We start from the raw sequence: 23,566 nt of genomic DNA, 5'->3' as shown, positions 1-23,566 counted from the left end.
TGGTGCAATGATTCCTTGACAAGACATTTTAGGTTAACTAATACAGCAGCAGCACACAGGTACAGTACCTGCAACTGCTGTCATTTCTTCCCTTTCCATCTTGCAAACTACGAACACACAATTTCTGGCAAACTAACTTTGCAGCTGGTTGTGACCTATTTTGGAGCATGTGCACACACTGCCTTACGTGACATTAACTGGCAATAGCTACGTTATCCAACTGGGAAACAACGTATCAAACTTCCACAGTATAAAAAGCTCGCTGCTTAAAGGGGCCATGCAGACAAAATACAAGTTTGTTTTATTCGAAAGATTTTGTGTTTCATAGTGCCCCCAGCGCTCGTCCTGAAGCAAACGATAGTTTATTCAGTGATAAATGAATCAATTTAAGTTAAAATTTTGATTCTCCCGCAAAATCATTTTTGCGACGTCTGCAATGACATCACAAGAACCGCTCTTGCAACCGATTGTGAAGCCTTGTTTACTGTTAGTCAACCTACATGGCGCCACCACACCGCGAAGGGTCTTTTTTTGCCTTTGCTTTGTTTTTGACCGTATTTTGCACCTGGTTGTTTTTGTTAAGGTACAAAAAAATTGTTTCGTGAAGCATGTTGTTTCTCGACAAATATGGCCACGTAAGCCATCGTCGTTTATGCTAATCAGTCAGTGTCAACTGAGACAACCCCAAAGCGCCACAGTGCTGTGAAGCTAAAACAAGCATAGTGCACGCAGCACCAACAGCAGTACGCATCGGTACTTCTATGTTTACATGTACTTCCGCAACTTCCCGTTTACCCCACCATTCTTCCTGCTATAAAAAGAATGTGCCCTTTAATTTAAGCGCAACTAGCTCATTCGGCAAGCTTGTAAGCCCTGCCTAATTTGCATTTGCTTTTGGCGGCCTCAGCCAACCGCAGAGCTGCCCCATACGACATCATAGGTTCCGTTGCAGGAAATGACCTAGTGGGTCGCATGGCCATTCCCTTTTTTCCTAATTATATAGCTTATTTGAGCAAAGTTTACATTAAGAGTGGTGTCAGTATGAATTTAACGAGGCAATCTTTCGAACCAACCAAACTGGTGTTTTGTCTGCATGGGCCCCCCTTTGCGGACCGAAATGGGCAGCAAGAGGAGGAAACGCAGTTAAGCAAGAGGGTTGAAATTGGAAAAGAAAACATGTACAGCCAAGCAGCCCTCACAACTGGGAAAAAAGCAAACTTGGCGAAAGAAATAAAAAGAGGACAAGATGGGGATGGCAGCCCGTGTGAGAGAGCGTGCGACCAACCTGAGGGGAGCGAAGGCGAAGAAGACGCGGGCGGTGGCTGAGTGGAGCGCGAGGGGCAAGCGGAAGAGGCGGCCACCCCTTCCAGGAGGTGGTTGGGGGAGGGGGAGGAGGGAGGGGGGCTCTGGAAGGCCGTGCCCCTGGCCAGCAGGGGGGAGAAGGGGGGAAAGGGCAGGGGGGACGACGAGGAGGGAAATGACGGGGGGCTCATGGCTGCACAGCCAGGGAGGGGAAGCGGAGCGGAGAGGCATCGTGGCCGCCCCAATGCGGCAGCAAACAAGGAATCAAAGTGCCAGAGAGAGAGGGAGAGAAAGAGACAGACAGAGAGAGAGAGAGAGAGAGCGTGCTTAGTGTTGGTGTCCTTTGCCATCATGGTCAGCATTATTAAAAGCACCTCCAATAGGTAGTACAGTAAAACCTCGTTACACAAGAGACTGTTACAGGAGACACTCAGTTGTGAGACATTTGAATGAAAATAGTTTGGTTGGTTTTCCTATGTTCGTCATATTAGCAACATGCATACAAGACACCCTTACTACAAGGGACAAGTTTCTTAGGTCCCTTGAGTGTCTCTTTTAATGAGGTTTCACTGTACAATACTACTCAAAAACACAAATACTGGAGGGCCTCTCAGCTAAGTGCAAGATAACTTCATCAGCAATGGTGCAAGCTTGGGCAAGGTGCATGATAGGAAGTAGCAGGACATGACACAATACACGCCTGCTTCATCTTTTGTTGATTGATTGATGGCAGGGTTTAACGTGCCGACACTACGCAGGCGATGAAGCACGCCGTAGTGGAGGGCTCCGGATTAATTTTGACCACTTAGGGACCTTTCATGTGTGCTGAAATCTCGAACATACGGGCGTTTTTGCTTTTCGCCACCCTCAGAAAAGAAATAGCTACGGCTGGGAATCGAACCCGCGTCCTTGTGCTTAGCTCCACAACACCATAGTCACTGAGCTACTGCGGCGAATTCCATCTTTTGTTCTTACCTCATGCTCTATTATTAAAAATCAAGCCGTACTCGTGGCATTGCAGCCAATGAAATGCACCACACCTGGTACCTTGGTTTCGGCCAAAAGTATGAGCATTAAAGTTCCTTCAGCTTTTAACAGGCGCAATGAAAAAAGCACAGAGAAACTAAATCAAGGGGGCCAATAAATCAGGGGCTATGTTGTCAGTTTTCGAGCATGCCCTAAGCCCTACACGCATCATGTATATGTGACGTGGTGCAACAATGTGCCCAATCATTGTGGAAAGCACAGAGGTGGAGTCCACCACGGGTCCAAAGGAGACACCAGTTCTGATGGCGGCCATCTATACATACCTCCACAGTTGGCTCCTCACTGAACTCCCCCATGGACCAATCTTGTGCTCTACTTAGCCAGCCATTTCTTTTTTCTTTTTTTATCATCCCACCCATTAACGGTCCCTTCAAAGTAACTTGAGTGCCGCTGTAAGTGTAACTGCAAGAAAACAGCAAATATCCTGAGGAAGGGAATCACAGCTAGTGCGTGATTCGATGAGCGTGCTAAAGCACTTCCATTACCCTAAATGCTTGCAATTTAGAAAAGCCAGATCACGTTCAGCAATACGGCAAACCAGAACGCACGGACTACCAAATGGCTCACTGAACTAATGCTACAGTACTTCATGCAACCACCGTATGATAGACCAGCAGATCATTGTTCATACATGCTATTTCACTTTTTGCTCACCCTTAAAGGGACACTGAAGTGAATTTGTCAAGCTCCCGCTTTTGCTTGCACTGTGTAGACTGGCTCAAATTAGCACACTTTTCATCGTTTATCCGGATGACAAGTCAGTAATTATTTTAAGAAGAAAAACTAACACGCGCGGTTTGCGGCGGCCGCACCAACTAAAGGCTGTGACGACGGGAGGAGACGCACCGTGATTGTACGATGTCCAAGGTAAGCATTCAAACAAGTTCCGGTTTCGGTTCGGTAAAACAACATGCTTGACATCCGATGGCATCGTTGGATGGGCATTCTCGATATCTCGGTAATCATCGTGCTGCGCTTCTGTCATGATGTCGGCTGTAAAATGCATAAGATAAGCCTCCCAGGACGGCTTGAAATTGTAGCAATCACTAGCCGAGGCCTATGCAGTGGATGAACACCCTCCGCGTCACCGCAGACGCTCAAATGCCATGCGCTTTTCCCGCATATTCGGAGCTTGCCTCACTCATGCCTGTATCGTAAAAAGCGTGTTCGCACCAGGCCAAGGGTCTGCTGATTCTGGCCTGTGCCCACTGCCCGCAAGCTGTCTGTGCTTATGGCAACAGCACGCCAACGAGAACTCGCTAGCGCGTCAGTGTCAGCCTGCGCGCGTTCTGTGAACTAGTTCGTGGAGCAGTGAACGTTAAGGCCCAAAAAAAGGTGAACTCAGAAATGAAAACATTGGCCGAAAACGAAAAAGTCAACTTATAAGAAAAAAAAAAAAAGAAGAATGTACCCTCAGGGATTCGAACTCGTGACTAGCAAAACACTCGCAAAAACAATCCTAGCGCTCCAGACCACTCGGCCACTGGGCGAGCTCTGCTGACCTTGGAAATATATGGTATATAATGTATAACTAGTTTACACTTTTATTTAGTTTTAGCATTTCAAGTACTTTAGGTGACTATTTGTTGCATAGCGCTCATGCAGTAAGCGTCCCCCAAACTTCCACAATATCTCACGTCTAGCAATTGCATTTCTTAGACGGAAAAGCGTCCGCAGATGCGTAGTCGTGCTGCTGACCGCTATGCTTGTTCGCCCAGCGCAAAAAAGTGCTTCCTGCACCCTAGCTTTACGCTGTACGGTAAAAGTATCAGCTGATTTTGTTTCCTTAGTACCCATATTGACTTCGCTGACTCTTCTCCCGCCTTCAAGTGGCCTTAGATTTTCCTACTGGCGTACCAGTCAGCGAAGCGTTGCATGTGCACTTGTGCAGCGCTTGTGTGGAGCGAACCGGACTCGGAGATTGATACAGTGTACAAACTAACCAAGTAAAGAAAGGCACATTCTTTCATTCACAAACGTATCCTGGCTTCGTTTCAACTGAGTGAACGAATTGCGCCCACCCGTCGGCTGCCGGGGAACGAAACGCTGGGCCGACTGACTCTGTCGGAAGGTCGGCGAGCCGTGCAGTAGCGCAGCCAACTGCCAGCTCCTCTCCTCCTGACGCCACACAAAAACGCCATAGAAAATGGGTGAGGGTGCAGAGAGGAGGACAGCATTCTCGAATTGATTTTTCGAATAAAGAAATTCGTGTAAACGCGCTCAGAGTGGTCGAAACTGGGCCTAGGGACTCCCGACTACAATTTGCGCTCCTAATCCCGCAATGTTTACAAATCACTTCAGTGTCCCTTTAACGCAACTGACTGACTGCTTCAAGCCATCAATCTTCCTAACGACATTCCTCAACATCTGCTCAGAAGCGGATATTTTCCTATCTAGCCAACAACAAGAGAAGTAACATAGGTAAGTTAAAGAGAAATGAGCGATGTGAGCTCGAATTTTTTTTTTTTTTATTGCGACAGTATCCTTGACACTTCAGCAATAGGTAATGTAATTACTTAGGTAATATTCAGCAACAATGCTCTGCTAAAGGCTCAACAACCGTTCTGTTTGAATTCGAAAGATACTTTTTACAGCTCTTTCAGCTTTTGTTTACAGAGAAACCTTACCTTGTTGGACTAGAAATAAAACAATTCAAGCTGTTCCTTTCCCAATAATCTGTTTTGTGACAAGCAAAAATGTCACAAGTCATCAGGGGGTGATCTAACAAAAGCTGTAGAAACTATCGCATAACTGGTTGATGCGGTGAATGGAAAACGTGACAGCCCGTTTGTTTGCAACTTGCCCACGGCAATAAAAATATCAGACCTCTTCTGCTGGCTGTTGTAGTTATTGCAGGCAGTAGTAAGAAGCGATGGTAGCTCTCACAAACACCTAAATAAATGTTTTGACAGAACAGGTACGAAGAACAACCATATCAAAACTTGTGAGCAGACTAGCCCATTCAGACTGTCTACAAGCTGCTGTTTTTCATGTCTTCCACACGTTTGACGACAGTTGTCAGATTTTACATCAGCAGGACACAGTGACACCAATCTAGGGCCTGTGCTACACGAGCGTTTCAAAGGACATTTCAGTCAAATGAGCTTCGAAATTCCAAATTCCGTACAAATTGGAAGGAGTTCTGCCAATCTGGACGACAATTGGCAAAGGCAGTTGAAAAATTCTGCGTTCACCCGCCATGTTCTGGTGTCGCCACTGCTGCCCTGTTTTGTTATTGACAAAAAATTATTTTAGAGTTGAAATGAGCAAAAAGAGAGTTATTAGTGATCAAATTGATAACAATCTACAAGCGCGCACAAAATGTGTGCTGACAGCCAGTTTTTTCAATTCTTTTTTTTTTTTTTCGCAGCGACGGTGTTGAGAGTGCCAAGTTACCCTGTGATCATACAGTGAGTGATAGAAAACAAAAACAAGTGAGAAATTATGAAAATTGTGCACTTTAAACCCCAATTTTTACTCGTAAATAATTGTTTTTGTAATTACAGCATGCAGCAAGTGCTCCTGAGAGCACAAACGTTGGCGTTTCGAAGGCCTTAGAGAATTTCAAAGGTCGGATGTCATCCTCCTTAACCTCAAATGGCATTTCAGTCAAATACCTCTGAAAAACGTCGTGTAGCAGCTCAAAGGTGTCATTTGAGTCAAATGACATTCGACTCAATGGCCTCCAAAAAGCTGTGTAGCACAGGTATAGCTGTTCTCTGGTGAAAGATGTTTGACCAAGCTTTACCAACCCCGATTTGGGTTTTGCGAGTACAGTCGAACACGGATATATCGAACTCCAAGGGGATAGTGAAATAATTCGATATATCGATAATTCGATATATAAAATAGGCCTATATGAAGATTATCTGACAACTCCGCACATCACGGAGAGTTTTCTGAAGTCGTGGTAAACGGTAATTTACCGCTTTGACCGTCAAAGCACAGAAAATTCTAACCGCAGCATGATGACCACCGCACTTTAATTATCATTGAAATGTCTTTGAGCTTCGCTTGTTTTTTTTTTTTTTTTTCTGCGTCGTAGAGTTCGCCAAATTGTCTTCAAGATTACAAACACACACAAATGAGAAAATCAACGCTGTACACTGTGCCACAACTGAGGCAAATAACGCTGACGTAACCTCGGCTGCAGTAGGCGGTTGGGAACGTTGTCAGGCACTGCGTGCCGTTATCTTCAGTATCCGAACCGAACACCTCCCCCATCTGGAGGCATGCAACGAAGTCGCTTTGCACCCGACACGCTCCGGAATAGCCGGGGCGGGTTGTGCTGCCTTCGCCTTTACGTGAACGTTGATGGGTGCATCGCCCTCAAAACTACTGCGAGGAATTCCGAACGCCTTTTCAACCAACATCTTTTCAGCAGCCTGCACCCGACGAATTCCCGCCTTCGTTGCTCCGAAATAAATGCCTTGTACAAAACAAACATACAACGCCGCATCGGTCCTCCTGCACGAGCCACCAAACAGCTCAGTCACAGAAAAAGAGTGCCTCCGGTCAATTTCTTTTCCTCCTTTATGTCCTTTCGCCCAAACCACTATCCGCGTTCTAGTTATCATGGAGCTGCCCCTCGTGCTAGCGTGAAAACAGCTGTTGAAGGCCATCGAAGCGATATAATGCCGCGGAAGCCGCCCCTGTCTCACCAAATCCAGGCAGCGCCTGCGATGAGTCAACATTATCATCAACTCCACCCCATCACAGGACGCAAACTTTCAGGGGAGCCTTCGGCACGGAATTCGATATATCGAATTTGCCCATGATCAGGAGTTCGATACACGCGCACAACAGCCCTATACTTTTGCATGGGATTTTCGAGGGGATGTTCGCACTGTTCGATATAGGCAATAATTCGATATATCCGTGTTCGATATATCCGTGTTCAACTGTAGTGGCATCCCAAGGCACAGAGTGAAAAAATGTATTGTGCAACAATGCCACTTTCTTACTTTTAGCATGTGCCACATTCCTACCGATGAACTGTCATTCGCTGGTACAGGCCAACCTGCCCTTACATTCCGTGCCCTGGGAAGGACAGCAATGCCAAGCAGAGCCTGGCCAACAACACAGGTCATCAACATTCTCACACAGGTGCAAGGAGGGCTCCAGAGGGCCTCCTGCAACGGCCTGTTGCCAGAGCTCACCCAGAAGGGCAGCAGCATCGAAGTGGTTTCTTGCAGGACTGGATGCTGCATTTCGACTGGAATTGTCCATGCTGGTGCCTTTCTGAAGCCTAGGGAGCACACAAGGAGTGGCACATGAGCATGGCCATCACACACAACAAGAGCACTGGATACCAGCTACGGGCATATTCTGTTAGTCCATGCTAACCACATATGCTAGCATGGACACGAGTCGATACTATATATGCACAGAATATCTAAAAAATAATAGGTACCCTTTACTTCGTATTTGGAAAGTAGTACTTTATCTAGGTAAAGGTTCACCTAAATATTTTTTCACTGTTTCATAAGGTAAAGCTACAGAGCTGAGCAGGCACCTAACACTTGGAGTAGCAGTCTAGCAATTGAACCACATTTGCAGCTCCATGCGCTGGAAGAACGCCAGGCACATGAGGGGCAACTTAGTGAAGGAGAGAGATCAGTTTAATGAGCCATACGAGGTTATTGTGAGCCAACATTTTAAATGCAAAAACACACACCCAAGAAACCCGTGACCTCATTCTCGGCGGGAGAGCACCTCAGCTGCTAAGCCACTGGAAGGCACAGTAGTACCAACGTTCTTTTGCCACGATTATAGTTCAGGGATGTTAGAAACAATTGGTGCATACTAGTGCAGCTGTTTCAGTCATGGGCACATTACCAGTAAAAAAGTAACAGTGTTACAGTTACAGAGTTTCCGAAAGTAGCTTGTTACAGCTGCTGTGGAAAAGTAACGTCGTTGCATTTACGTTACTGTTTAAAACCACGTGACAGATTACAAACCAAATAATAGTGTTTATTGAAGCGAGCTTTCGTGTCCTCACTCATGCCGTTGTACGCCAAATACGCCCTGCAGGAAAGCCAACTTTCTCTCACGATAATGGTGAATGACTGAGGGTGAAGTGAAAGAAAGAAACGCTTCCTGTGGTCCAAATCGAACCTGGGTCCCTCGTGTTATGAAGCCGGCATCTATCCATTTGCTCTACTTTGGCACGGTCAAAGCAAACGCCAAGCAGCAGGTACCCATTCACGTCATACACCCCAAACCCAAACGTTAGGCCTTCCAAGTTAGTGCATGTTAGTGCACATCCGAGAGTTGCTGTAGTTATTCTAGTAGACCACCTCCACTAGCACGAAACTTGGGGAGGGGCGAAGCATGCCATGTACATGTGTATTCTTGGCCCCTTGGTGCTTTTTGCCAACGGATATGAAACCGTTGGTGGGGTGGAGGTTTGCTATAAAAGTCTCATGTCTTTGAATCACGAAGCAGTCTAGCATGAGGCATAAACGAGTGTCCTGGTGTTTTTTTAGAACGCGTCCTAGCGCAAGGCGTAAACGAGTTCCTTGGTGTTTTAGTGCCGTGACTACATGAGACAACGATTACGACGACGACAACAGGAGACGCCAACAGCCACAGCCCTTAAAGGGGTCGTGAAGAGAAAATGCATTTGTCTTTGCCTAATTTTGTCTGCTTGAACGATCTTTGAAGAACATAAATCCTAAATATTTTCACAATTCATTGCTTCTGGAATTTAGGAGGCGCCGTTGAAATCCTCGTTTTGAGGCGCATTGCAAGCGACCATGCGCGCACCGGCGGTCGGCAGCACCACTAGAATGACGTCACGTCAAGTACATTCGAGAGCTCAACGTGGTTCAATGTTCTTTGTGTATAATATTCTGCGAAGCTGCAAACCCAATTATTGAAAAATAATGCATCCTTTATTCGTTGCCAAAAAACAGTTTTCTATCCACGTGAGCGGTGTCGTGACCGCTTCAGTTGTCTGGCAACCATTGCAGCAGAACTCAGACCTACCAGACAGACCTACTGGGTGTTTGTACAGTTTGTAGCCAGTTTCCCTGCTGGATTTCACGTTCTTTGCCCGAATTCTCTTTGGAATCTTATCTTTTTTGTATGAAATGGCCCAAAATCGCTCGAGCAAAAAAACAAAAAGTGCCCCGTGTGCGATTCGAACTTGAGGCCTCCAGGCCAGCCCAACGTTACGGCCAGCCTAGTCGGACACTTTATCCACTACACTATCGATGTGGGAAGCGCACGCAGTGAAAAACTGCTGCATAAAAGCCTCTTCGCATTTGTAACCCAGAAGTCTGTCGTGTTTTCATAAATTCTAATCTACCCAGAGCTTTAACCGCCAACTTGCTTCTGAGCGCTTCTGCAGTAAGCCACAGCGGAGCGTATACAATCAACAAAACAGCGTTAACAGCATTGTTTATTGCAGGAAACAGGAAAGCAATAGTCGAACTGCGTGATGTTGGGACTCGGCGCTGTATCGCTGTTTCTCGCTAGTTATTTTTGCGCTTGATGAGTGAATAATGGATGGGTTTTAAGTTCCGACTACTCAAAGTTCCTTCGATAAACGTGTTTATGTAATAAACTCTCATTTTAAGCGTTCCGTCATGTAAACGTACGGTCATGTATTTCGTCAGGTCAGAAGTTTCATGCTCGCACAACTCACTTTACAGGCTACGTGAGACAGACGTCGGCAAACTTGTGCAAGAACATCGGCTAGCAAAACGACAGTTTAGACTCGTAGAAACAGCATAAACTGTTTACGAATGCCCAGTATAGCTTAAACGTGGTTACCTCTGCCTGCGCATCTCGCCGGTGTTGTTGACTGAAAGTTGGACCATGTTGATCAGTCGTATCAGAGATCAGACGTCTCCCGTTCAGTTGCAGGGCAAGTTTCATCATGGCGCCGATGTTGTAGCTTTATCTGACCCTTTGCAAGCCCGCTCTATGCCGACATATTGTGCAGACGAGGGAGAACTGTGATTGGTTTCTTACTGACTTACTGAAACGTCACTTCACGAGTTGAGGAGGAAAGCCTCGGTGAAACCGTAACTGCATTTGTTTACCTATTTGCCGATATCGGGCGACAAAACGGGTATGCATTGTTTGCTTATCAAGGTTCCACGGTTATAAGCGCACACACAACACAGTTTTTTTGAAAATCTCTTCACGACCCCTTTAAGGGGCTTCACCCCTAAATGTGGTGTATACTTCCAGGGTAGCACATACTCGCAGTGTGGGATTGGCCAACCAAAGAATCCATCACGAGAAAGCTTTGCTTTCAACAATTGTCACCGTTAGATGGAGGGGTGCATGATCTCTTAGTAGAAACGTATGACGGCATGCGTGTAGTCAATGTTGCACGTGGTAAAACCCCAGACAAAGGGGACTTAAAGGGGCACACCCAGGCCAAACAACAATAGTTGTGTACGCCTTGTTTGGCCGACTCAACTTTTTTGTTGATGCACCCTTGGTGTCATTATGGATGCGCCATTCTCGGTGGGCCCCTCTGCGGTGGTCTTTCTTTACAAGGGCAGGCCAGCTTACTTCTCGGCGGAGGTCTAATTGCCAGCTTCTTTTTTGTTTGTTTCCGATCGACTCAAGATTAAAGACCGACCTCCGACCTCGGTCTACTGCAGGGAAGATAATCCTCCTAGCGACCTCCTCTCCTAAAGTGCAAGCAGAGACGTGTTGTGGAAAGATGCGAGAGTATAAGGCAAAAAAGAATGTCCAAAAATGCGGAAATCGCGATGCTTACTTCAGCCTTTTACGAGTGTTACGGTTGGGTAATTGTTTTACCATGAAAGTAACTGTAATGATATTTTCAGTTACAGTGTGTAAAAAAGTAACAGTGTTACAGTTACAAGTTCCTCTAACTAAAAGTAACTAGTTACAGTTACAAGTTACTGAAAAAAGTAACTAGTTATTAGTAACGTGTTACTAGTAACTAGTTAATGTTTAAAGGCCAACTGTACTCAAATTTTTCTTTGCCCAAATTTGATCCAAATAAGTAGTCTATGCTCTTAAAATCACCATGGCAAAACCCTAAGTTTCGTAAGCGCACAGCACACTAGGTACCGTCATTCAAAGTAGCTCCGTGCAGTGCACCTGGCGGAGAGTCACCGAAACAAGTTCTGAGCGGCCTGTGACGGAGGTTGGGGAACCTGTCCCATGAAGCTCGCGCTTCTCCAGCGACTTGAACGGCGCTTCGCCAGGCGCAGGGTTGCATTCGCCCGGCCTTTCTCTGCTACACCACTACACTGTAGCGCCGTCGTCGTCATATTCTTCAAACTAACCGTATAGGTAGCAATATCCACCTTTTTTTTTTGTTTCAAGGCAATACAAGAGATTAGAAGCCTACAAACTATTCACACGCTTGCGAACATTCTGGAGCTAGCAAAACTCTTTTTACTTGAAAACAATTTTTGTAATAAAAAAACAGGCACACTTGCCTTACATTTGTCATTCCTATTGCATCTCTCACCGAAAGCAAAAAAAAAGAAGGATATATCATGAATTCTTGTCCACTTGCTCTTCCACGTCCAATATTTGCCACATTTGGGCAAGCCCAACGCCACCTCGATCCTTTAGACCTTTCTAAAAGTTTGACGACCTAACTGGAGTTGTTGGACACGCGGGTATAAACATTTGTGCGAATTTTGCCTCACTCACTAAGTGAACCAAAATCAGCCTTGCTCGTAGTAACAAATACATCAGCACAAACATCGGTCGTCGTCTTCGTGAAGTGCGAAAGCTAACAAAACTGCTTCTTTCATAAACAATAAACTTGATTTCTTTTTCAATTCCCAAAAGAAGTATTTACTTTTGTACAGAGCAATAGGTTTAGTTCACTTGAAAGCAAAATGTTTTCAACAGCACACGTCTCTGGTGAAAGTAGAAAACAGCGCTAGATAATAATTTTGTTCCGTGTTCTAGTGCATAATTCAGCTTTTGAAGCTGGCTTATAGTTTTAGATACCTTTTATAATTCGATTCTCGATGTGTAGCAAGGCGAAAAATACTGGGCTGATATTCACGAAGCTGTTCCACGGAATATATAGTAAAAATAGTGATTAATCTCTGCCAGCGTGCGGTTTATTCCCTTCAAAGAGTGATCTGACAGCCGAGGCGCCGGCTAACCAAAGCTGTTTTTCGATAACAGCTTTGTTATCTTTGGTAACAGCTTTGTTATTAGCTTTGTAAATCACTGGCCTGCTTTTTTACTCGCAATGCCAAGGACTGCTACCACGGAAGTTATTCTGATGTAAAAAGAACTGCCGTACGGTCTACTTCATTTCGATTGACAGCAACGCGATGTCGGAATTGTGCCGAACTCCATTATTCTGAGCAAACGTTTGTGGGAGTTCTTCTGTGGAAAGAACAGTGTGAAACACGACGCTATCACGCGCATTTAAAAGCGGCTCTGAGCGGCCGCCGGTTCTAGCGTGGCCGCTTCCGTTCCATCACGTACGTAACGTCCGGCCGACGGTAATGGCTGCCTTTTCTATTCAGTTTCGGTACCGAAAACGCCAACATCGTGAGCAGTTTGCGTCGCTCGCGTTCATGTCTGAAACGTAGTATTTTGCATTTCGCACTCTTTTTATGTGTACTATTAGGTGACATTATTTTTACGTTGTCGAAAATTTGAGCACAGTTGGCCTTTAACTCTTTCGGGACCGCTCCATAGGCGATCGATCACATATGATCGATGGTTTCGCGAGCCTGCAGATGGCAAACTTTCGCTCGATGGAACACCTAGCGACATCTAGGAGATAGTTTGAAAACTGGAGTTTTCTCTTTTGTGAAGTTTCTTTTTTTATCGCCAGGCGGCAACGCGTCAGATATTTTATTCTGACGGGCAGTGGTTTCGAATGTAAACAAACATGGCGTCATACTCGTGCGAGCGCGATAAGAAATCCGCCTCGTCTCGGCTCGCATATCTTCGCCTTTTACTTACTGTGGATTTTAACGATGAGAGTGGCAGTGAAGAGTGGAAATGCGGCTTTAGAGATCAGATTTCAGCTGGAGTGAGGATTCGGGTGTCGATCAACCTAGAACATCACATCGCGCTCAAAGGTGGGTGTTGGTTTCGGTTTCAATTGGCTCTGGAGTAGGTATGTGCGCTCGAACTATGTTCTGGCTGGTTTATATTTATTCACTAGGGTGTTAACTACCTATGGTGGTGATCTCCTGCCACCAGCGCAGAAACGGATCAAGTTTTCGCCGAGACAAGAGCCCGGCGTGTACCTGGGCGACGACGTAGTCATGGCCCTAGTGCCAAAGAGATCACACACAAAACAAAAAACCAGTTACACCTAGCCGCATCAAACTTTTTCAATGAAGAAACAAAGCATTGTGTTAGATTTTGTACATCCTGAAATAATTTCATTCTTTTCTAATATTTGTATATTTACGCTTTTTTCTATATTTTTCTGTAGTTTTCTTACGAAGTTCTTAGTTTCAGATTTTTTCATGGTTCTATCGTCAGTGTTGAAGTAAAACTTGGTATTGTATGTAAAAGAACATATAATTAGCTGCATTTTGGTATATGCTAAGGCAGGATGGTGCCTTTGCTTTATGTAAAAAAAAAAATTTGTACCGAGACCTCCCTTTTTCATCACTTTTTCCGGCGGTCCCGAAAGAGTTAAGACAGATGTTTGCACAGTGAAGAAATTAGAGCGCGGATCCCATAAACAATGTCAAAAATGTGAGCTGTAGATCTACAATCCTACTATTTCGATCAGATCAGCAGCAAAGACTAAACTTGTAGAACTTACATTTCGCTTTCTGCTACCCATTGGGCCTAATTTTTCCCGAGCTATTTTTCAAGTCCAATTTTGGCACGTATTTCCCCTTTCATTGTTATTATCGGAAACTTTAATATTTTTCCACCAACACACTGTCTAAAGCAGCTGCACTATGAATATTGAAACTATTCATTTCGCCACAGCTCTCATCATCAAGAGAAATGAGTGTTTTCTTACAACAAAACAATTTTCACTGTTCCACCTCCTTTTTTAGATAGTAATTCAGAAACTGTCTCACTCATTACAACAAACAGTAAAAAAAATACATGCACCTCATTCTAGAAAAGGAAGCAACAGATGAGATTCGCCAACTTCATGATGCACAGCTGGAGGTGTGCCAATAACTGTGTGCAAGTTCCAACTGTCTTGTATGCTCGTGCAATCACAGAAAAACTCAGCATTCCATTTCAAAACACTGCCTTCGCATACAACCAACTTTCAATGCTCTTTCTTTCTTCTTTTTGTTCCGTTCTTCAAGCCAACGGAACTCCCTCAGTATCCACATGGGTCAGAACTGGTGCTCAAATAGTACAGTCACGCCCGCTTGTAACGAACACAACGGGAAACCGAAATCACTTCGTTATATCCGATTTTCGCTATATCTGGACAGAAAATCAATGTATACGAATGGTAACGGGAAACGAAGATTTGTTCGTTATAGCCGCTATTTCGTTAAAACCGGGTTCGCTATAAGTGGGCTACACTGCACCATCTTTTGCCAGACTGCACAAGCTTCTTTCTCCTAACACAGCAACGAAGCAGAGCAAAGCACAAGGTGGTCGCGTCAATGTGAACCTGGATGGTTTGCTTGAGGACTCCAAAGTTCAAATTACACGGGTTTATCCCAGTTCAATTGACTCCGAGCCCCGTACACCTACTAGCATAAACCTGCCCGCTGAGATTAAGCTGAGGCTTAATCATCTAGGTTCTACCATGCCTTGTAATGCATCTTATTGACCTTCCAGAAAAGGATTGAAAGTGTCATCATGGAGCGGCACTTAAAACCACAACGCAGGCCGCAGGCTTCTGTCATAATTAAGTGTGAAGCCCCTGGCGCCCATTCAAAAAGTTTCATGAGGAGGGCACACGCACCTGCGAACCACCAGCCTATATATCCATCAGGTTTTCGTTGTCTTACAAGTACCTTCTTTTTTTTTATCCTGTATGTTAATTTATTGCTATTATTTTTAATGTAGAATTTAGGGCCTTTTCTGATTCTCCCAAAATATTTCTTTCTGTACGGATATTACTTTTTCATGAAGTTTATTTCAGTGCCTACAGGGCATTTAAGTGATGACAAGCAATGCACAATGCCGACTTTCTATTCAAATCTAACGCCTGTGAAAAAAAGCAAAATTGAGGAAAGATGGGCACAAATTGTCCAGACAGAGTAATTCAGTGCTTTAACAGGTCACAAAACTCAAGCCTAGGTTTCACATCTACACGAAGGTTGCTGCTGCATTTTCCGCGAGTTTCTGCACTGCTCTAATTCATTGCGTGCAAGTTGCCACAGCAGTTTCCTTTAAAGTACTTGAGTTTGCAAGATGTTCAAGGAGCCAGGCAATGAACTTGCAACCCATGTATGTATCCTTCCTTACATGCAAGAAGCAGTAAAACAAACTAGAACTACCATCTACCCACACTTTGTGCTCCTACTATGCTTAGTTTGCAACTTATACAATGGTCGCGGCACACATTTTAACACCTTGCAGCAGCAATCAAATCAGCAGACATCAGTTAACAAAAACCTGGCATACGCCTGTTATTCTCCCTCTTTCTTTCTGTTACCTGACCGCAAACTTTTTAGAACATGTTTTGGTTTCCTGTGACAAGAGAGGGCGTCGCCAACTAACACGTGCCACACCAAACCTTTGACAGTGAACAAGTGAGCATTCAACGTCTGGTCTAGGAACAGCTTTTGTAGGATGACTATGCCAGTTGAACGCTTGCAGTTCAATTTGAAGTCTCTTGGTGTTTACCTTTGCACACATTGGTGACGAGCACAGAGGAAAAAAAAAACTCATGACCCCTGCAACACTAATGCTAACTTGTCAGCAATGATCTTACGTGCACCTTCTACAGACCAACACTGTCTTCGCTAAGAGTATTATGCTTACTGCCTATTAAATGCACACAACTTTGGCGATGCAATTCTTTGCAGGGAGCAGAGACTGCATTAGACGACACAATAAGACAACAAAAGGGTGAAAAATCCAATCAGTCATCTATTAATCAATCAAACTTTCTTTTTTGTCTGTGCTTTCCCCACCCGAGCAACAGTAACACGCAAGTAGTTCTGTATTTCTTTAGCAGGTTGACAAAGGCACATATGTTAGACGTGCTCACTCAAACACACACCTTACAGCAGGTGTTGCTGCAGTCTTACTGTTTTTTAGAACATGCACCTGAGCTTCCTTTTCTTTATTTCACCCATTCTTTTAGCACAACCCCAACTGTCATTATCAATCCTGCCTTGACAAGCAAGAAGGCATGCATTTTTAACACAGTGAAATGCGATGCTGTTACGAACAAAAATGAGATCTTAAATCTTAACGCTCACATTCCAACTCCAATCCTGGGTTGGTGACACTTTGTTTGCCCTACTTATTCCTGGCAGTTTGAAGCTGCATTTGATTGCCAAATGTGCTTTTTCTGCTCCCTGCACTTCACTGACTGCCAGTAACGGCAAAATGTCACTCAGACCCAAAACAACGGCGCGCTTACTCAATATGAGTGAGACGGGCGCCATGCCACCCCCGAACACAGGAATTGTATTGCTAGGCTGGTGCTAACAGCGGACGAATGTAACAGGGCTTTGCGACATGGTTTCTTCAAGCAAGCAGTTGCTGTACTGAGACTCACAATCTTGAGAAACATTTCTGGCCAAAAGAAAATATAATGGGCATGATTGGCGCCAGGTTGGCCTTATTTTTTTTTTTTTTTTGATAAAGACTGCCTAGTTTGCTAAAACAGTCCCTACAGTATATGCTTTAAAAAAAAAGACTACGTTCAATACAATGTATGAAACCACACTGTCATACGTCACTAAAATACACTCTCTGGAAATTGGCATTCAAAAGAAATCCCAACTGGCTCACAAGATAGTGTATCAAGCCCGGTGACAATAGATCTCCAATGGTTTTTCTTACATTATGTGCCATGTTTGCCTACACAACTGACGGGGCCTTTGTTCTCTTCACCGCGAGATCTACACGTAGGTGGTGACAGCGTTGCGCTGCTAGTGTGGATGCTCCGCTGAGCGGCCCGGGGGAATGCACACTATGGGCGCGCTTTGTGCCTTTTCGCGCCGTATGTGCACACGAAAGGTGCAAACAAGAGTGGTATGCTGTAGTTCGGTTCCTCAACATTCAATGTATAGCATGGAAGCGGCAATAAGTTTTCATTACTACGACAAAAAAGCGGCGACCCATCGGGAATCTCAAAACGACCGCAATAATGACCATGAAACTTTAAGTTGTACCTCGTAGCAAGCTCGATCTTTCCAGACTATGGCTTTGAGTATTCAATAAAAGCATAAATAGAAACAAATCATGAAACCTCTGGAATTCAATTTTCAACAGCAATTTCAATCGCTTTCCCTGGTAGTATGACGCATTCTTGCATTTGTGGGATGCCCTTAAATGGTAACACCACTTAACTGCCCCAACATTCGTTCTAAGCGGGCAGCTTTAGTTATATTAAATGAAATTTTAGTGACTGTGAAGGCGGGTTTGATGAATAACGGTGTCGGATCACTTACTTAAGACTTTCGTCGCAAGTGAACAGGCAAATTAAATTTCTAACGCGCGCAGTACAATCAACATCTCATGCTTCACTTGCAAAGAAACAAGCAGGTTTACAGTGTGTAAACCAAGCTTCTGGGACCTCACAGCGAGCACAGATTTTTTGTTACAGCTGCGCTGTTGACTATTTGCGTTCCTTTTAAAATCTAACAGGGGCCTAGAACAGCGAGATGTGTTTGCTTGCGAAATGTCGCTTACTAACCATAAACATGGCAAATGGAGTTGCCGTCGCAGATGTAGTAAAATGTTCCTTTTTATTTCTCGTTACGAAACAGCGCAACGAGTTCCCGGTAGCTACTTTGTTTTGTAAACTGAATCTCGCTGTTGTCTTGGCATTTAATTTTTGAGGATTGGTTAAAAAAGGCAAGAAAAAGTTTTCTGTGCATTTCTTTTTTTTTTTTTTTTCTCAACGTTCTAAGAGAAGTGAGAAGAGAATGCGTGTAACGCGAAAAACGAAACATTGGTTATTAGTATTACTTGCAATTGAAAGTACGCTAGGCACTGTCTTTCGCAGTGGTAAAAAAGCAGTACTTCAACAAGTAGAAGCCAGTATTTTCAAAACTGATTAACCCCCCTTCCGGTCCGAAATTGTCCAGGAATTGTGGCTCGCCTTATTCAAAATTGTATTGAAAGCTTGCAAGCATTGTGGAAAAAAAAAATCCAGCGAGTCATGGCACACACCCTCTACACATGTGGGCAACAACGTGCATTACATTACGAGATTTTTCCTCTTTCTTTAAACTTAGGTCCATCTTAAGACGTTAAGACGTGACCATATTAAGCATTTGGTTATGCTGAGTGAAGCACATTGCTGGAAAAGGTGATTCATGTTGGGATTTGAAAATGAATTACACACGTAAAGCCACAGGACAGAAGAAACTCACAACTGCTTAATTTTACCCAGAAATCCTCCCGAAATACTCTTACGCATCCACAGAAACGTATTTTAAATAATGCGTAAAATTAGCAACACAGTATAAATAACTATCCAAAAATGGTATTTATTTTCGAAAAGGTACGGGAAGAGTTCGATCACACAGGCGCTTGCGGGTGTAAAATACGTCTATGGTAATGTACGGGCGATAGCGCACGGGTCATGTGCAGTGTAATTGTTTTTGCTTGTTTCTTCTTTCTATAAGGACACAGCGCAATTTTACAAGGGTGTGGAATTTGCCCGCAGATGTACAGGTCTTGTCGCTTCTTACCCGTTTCGCGTACAGAACTTTTATCCTTTAAAAAATACTCACGCCACCTCCAAAAAGCACTCTTTGACGTTCCCGAAACGGCAGACGATTGCACTCATCAATAAGAAAAGTGCAATGTGTCGAAGCGACGTTTATAACACGTCTCACACTCAAGTGGTGACCACGGTGAAGATGTTTCGTGGAATCAAACCAGCGCATTAACCCGCAACAGCCGCTGATTATTGCTTTTCTAGAAGAAATTCACAAGCACAGGTCTTTGCTTACTGCTGAACAAGTACACATATTGGTTGTTTTATCGTGTGCAGCCCGCGTCTTGCGCCGGGCACAGCGTGAACGAGCAGACGACGCGAAAGCGCCATCCACACTAGGAGCGGTTCGTCCCGCGGTCACCAGGGGCCGACTGTGTCCGATCTCGGGGCGATTAGGTAAGTGGTGCCAATAAGTACAAAACCATAAACAAATGCGTTAACAACTCACCACATGAAAAGCCTGCAAATTTGAATTTTTAATTTCCATTTTCTAAATAAGCAAATACCTATCACACGAAAATTCATCTTTGTATCAAAACATCTGTGTACGAATGAACCTGCACACCGAAAAGACGGCATGGGAATGTTCTACGCTTAAAATTTTGCCAATGAAAAGACCAGAGCTGTTCCAATGCTGCTATGTTTGCTCTTTTGTAGTTCGCTTTTTGGGGGGGGGAATATGCAAGTAAATTTTCCTGGCACTTTCTATGCGTTCCCATTATTAGCATTGCTTAAAGAACAAACCGTTCGAAGACGTACGGTCAGGAGCAGTAGACTTGCCTCCCCGCACACATGTTGATCACTCCAGCACCATAGCTGCCTAGAAGGTCAGATAACATTCTGTGTAAGGTTGGCGCTCCAGTAACAGGACACTTGCTCGCCCTAAGATTCATCCAGACACAAACAATTGTGTTGCGCCGTTTAGTGGCCTCAACTGCAGCTAGTGCTTCAATATAAGACCACTAAGGCTTCCACTGATGATGTTGGACACAACTAAGCCTCCACTGGTCAAAGAATACTGCAATGTTTAGGTATCAGTTTAAATCAAATTCACATCAGCTGCTACTCACAAGGAAGGTATGGCATTGTGAAATGCTACTGCCTCAATTTAGACCCTTGCACAGTACACTGCAAGCAGAACCTGACAGATGAGCTTTCCAGCAAACAATGTATTACTGCCTTGAAAATGGATTTGGTCACAAGCCTCGCGCAAATACATTACCTGTTTCACTGCATTAACAATGTAGCCTTGGCAACCCTGCAAAAGCTAAGCTTTTCACAAGTCAAGCTGTCGCTCGCTCACCTAAGAACAAGCAATATGCATCAACCAATTGCATGCATAAGCTCCCACTAAAAATTTCAAATTGAACACAATGTTCCTTTACAGGTTACAAGTGGAAGGCAAATTCAGGCATGTGAGTTCAGCTTCCAATACAAAGGCCTTTCGAAGCGACAACGATGTCCATTCTTAACTCCAGAAAGTTACCGCAGTTTCACACCACCTGCCTCGGCAGCACTCATCCGACAAAAACAGGCAAATGTCAGCAAAGGACAAGTGTGGAGCAACACAGAGCACCCACTCAAACAGGCAAGGCGAAAAATAAAAGCACCTGAAACACGGCCACAAGTCGCCTTGGCTGAAATGCCAGCTTGGAAAGCTTTCTCGCCGAAACCGAGTAACCACAGCGCAAAAGGCTGTCACAATGATGGATATACACTCGCACAAACCGAACCAGCGCATTCTGTGCGAGGCACTAACGGCCAATTTTCTTCACGCGCAACGGGCGTTCCAGAAGAGGCACCATGCTACTGGCATCAGTATTGGCAGGGACGCACGAGCCGTAATCTGGCGGCGGGGAAATGTTCGGAGAAAGTGCTTTGCGCTATCGGGGCTGTGAGGCGGTAGCGTGTCGCTCAGTGCGTCAGAGCTTTTCGGAGCACAATAGAATAGGTTCAGGACTGCTCCTACAATGCGGTCCACAGAACACTTCGCGACATGGGGCTGCGGCATTTAAACGCTGCCTGCGTGTCTAACGTTTGCACAGGCACGGGGCCGGCGCAGCGATGCATTCTCCACGATTGAGGACGCGGAAATCTGCCCAGGCTCTACAAGTTTTGAGGGAAATTCCAACAAAAACCCGCACTTTTCAAATAACTAGGCGAACACGAATCGACAGCTGCCCTTTGGTCCGGCCAAAGTTAACAGAAGATGCTGTTCGCTGCCTCGTTTGTTCCCTTTTTAAGAGCCCCAATAAACGAAATTTCAACGAACTGCAGACGTCTGAATGTGAAATAAACTGTTCCGTCCTGACCCAAAACACCTGGCGCGGGCGTCAGAAGCCGTGCGTCAGGCACTGTCAGATACTTTCAAGGAGCACGCCAAAAACGAGCGCATTTCGACCGAACGCCGCCAGCACAGTTCACAGAAGCCTTTCGCTCCTCAGCGGTTCAGAAAACGAGAGCGCTTATCCTCCATAATTGCCACCCTCCCCGCGGCCTCGTAGAGTGGCTCATAGCGAAAGCACCACCAAAAACAAAATCTAACCGAGCGGGGCCCGAAAACCGTTCACAGATATATCAGCTGTCCCAGGCATGACTGATGGCTTACTAACTCAAACAAGTGCACTAGGATGCTTAGGTGGGCTAACGCCGAGGATATTCGTCGCCATAAACGGGGCTGTTCGACTCAAGTATTTTAGTCGATGAGTTCTTGATTTCGAGGTGCAGCAGTCGCTTGGGTCCGACGCTGACCGACGCTCCCGCGGTCCAGCCGCAAAGACGGCCCGAAACGGCTATCATCCGTTCTTCCGACCACCGCGACGTTATTTGAAGACGACAGAGTCAAAACTACGGGTTTACCAGAACGATCAAGAGCTCCGGCAGCGGCGAGGAGCCTCGGTCCTAGGAGTGCCAAGCCTAAAACGGCGACGTGTTACAAACTCGATGCATTCGGACATTTTTTTGATTCAAACTGACAATAAAGGACGCTTCGGTGACACTTACCGATTCCCGGCGTCCAGGCGGCAAACTCTTGTGAAAATCCCGTAGAAAACACAGCATACGTGCCGATAAAATGAGGCTCCTTTGTGTAGGGACCGGCGTTTCAGTGGCAAAAATGGAGAAGAGCAGAGGAAGGAATCACGAACGCATGAGGTTTGTGACGCGTGACGTCACCAGCCGTTTCAAACAATGTTATTTCGAAGACTCTTTAATCGCGGCGCCCGGGATACGCACTAATGTGCTGCTAGTACGCTCCGTCGGTGCATTAGGACCCGTCAGAAGCACAGAAATGGCCACTTTCTGCCTTCTTGACCACTTTTGGAGCCGCTTCTTGGGTTTATAACCAACGGGCAAAATACAGACAAAACAGAATCAAAACAGGTACGCGCGCCTGGGGCGCGCTGACAGTGCTTTTCTGTATTTATTTACGTTTGTTCTTCTCGGCGACCGATGCGAGAAGAGCTTTGGAGGCTTATATTTTGAGAAATGTTACCACTTACAGCATTTTGAGAGATTTTTTTTTCGCTCTGCATTAGGTTACGGCATACGCCGACTTGTTGGTTTCCTCATTAAAAGTTCAGATTATTCTTGTTTCTGGGCGTGAAGTGGAGCGTCTCATAATCGCAACAGCTAATTTCCGAGAACGACAAAAACTGATTGCGGCGTCGTTCTCACGTCGCGACCACTGTAAAGCCCGAACGTCTTTTGCAAGAAATGCACATGTGTAGGCTATCGAGTGGTCCCTTGGGCTCACTTGTACACGCGCATAGAACGCGCACATTGAGAGCATCGCAGTCCGAACGGAAGCAGGCTCGTCTGACTTGTCGAGGCGTATAGATTTTCCGCGGCCATTGAAGCAGCGAAGGCTGGACTAGACGCATTTCATAATTCTCGGAGCTCTTATTGCTTTTTCCTTGGCGCGGCGGCTCTGGCGCGCCTCAGGGCCCCCCCGCTTTCCCAGGAGAAAAGGCAGGTGACCTCCTAAAGCCCATCCGGCCGCCCGCAGACAGTGGCGCTTGTGACGGCGCGGACCCGCGCGCGCGGAGAGTCGCCACCGCGCAGCGCAACCAGCGCGGCTAATCAACCAACGTTGATCGGTGCTGCCATCTCAAGGGACAGTAGAGAACTGAAATTAAAAAAAAGCATGAAGACGACTTGTGCCATTTTGAGACAAGTTTTTATATTTCGAAGGGCTTCATATATGCTGGCCCAGCAGTACTGCGCCCGTTTATGACGAACATTTAATATACTTTTTATAACCTCTCTGTTAGATGCTGTAGGCCCACGGGCGGCTTTATTCAGGCAACGGAGCAGAAGTATCCAGCTGCAGGTGGTCTGTACGTTATTCGGGCGCAGGGCGCGAGTTCGGTGCGGCCCTTTTCTTTTTCT

At 45.3% G+C, this 23,566-nt stretch overlaps 1 protein-coding gene across 15 annotated transcripts in view; it reads right to left on the bottom strand.

Moving 5' to 3' along the window:
• The window catches only part of LOC144178169 (bromodomain adjacent to zinc finger domain protein 2B-like), a 121,264-nt gene extending 98,092 nt beyond the window's left edge, over positions 1-23,172 (bottom strand). For 7 of the 15 annotated variants that reach the window (XM_077705770.1, XM_077705774.1, XM_077705778.1 and 4 more), the window contains exons 1-4: positions 22,181-23,172; positions 19,937-19,997; positions 7,509-7,597; positions 1,286-1,495 (exon numbers count right to left, since the gene is read on the bottom strand). In XM_077705770.1, the coding sequence (XP_077561896.1) occupies positions 1,286-1,495; positions 7,509-7,578 (280 nt within the window). In that variant the 5' untranslated portion in view covers positions 7,579-7,597; positions 19,937-19,997; positions 22,181-23,172. Of the gene's footprint in view, positions 1-1,285; positions 1,496-7,508; positions 7,598-19,921; positions 19,998-22,180 lie in introns of all 15 variants that reach the window. The other 8 variants (XM_077705776.1, XM_077705784.1, XM_077705775.1 and 5 more) reach the window with 5 other exon arrangements.
• Positions 23,173-23,566: the final 394 nt, after the last annotated feature.

Source organism: Haemaphysalis longicornis, unplaced genomic scaffold, assembly GCF_048455015.1.
Source record: "Haemaphysalis longicornis isolate Haplotype H1 unplaced genomic scaffold, Haemaphysalis longicornis Haplotype H1 scaffold_4, whole genome shotgun sequence".
In the NCBI taxonomy this organism is placed as follows: domain Eukaryota; kingdom Metazoa; phylum Arthropoda; class Arachnida; order Ixodida; family Ixodidae; genus Haemaphysalis; species Haemaphysalis longicornis.
The sequence above is the reverse complement of the archived record's forward strand: the minus strand, read 5'-3'. Positions and strand labels throughout refer to the sequence as shown.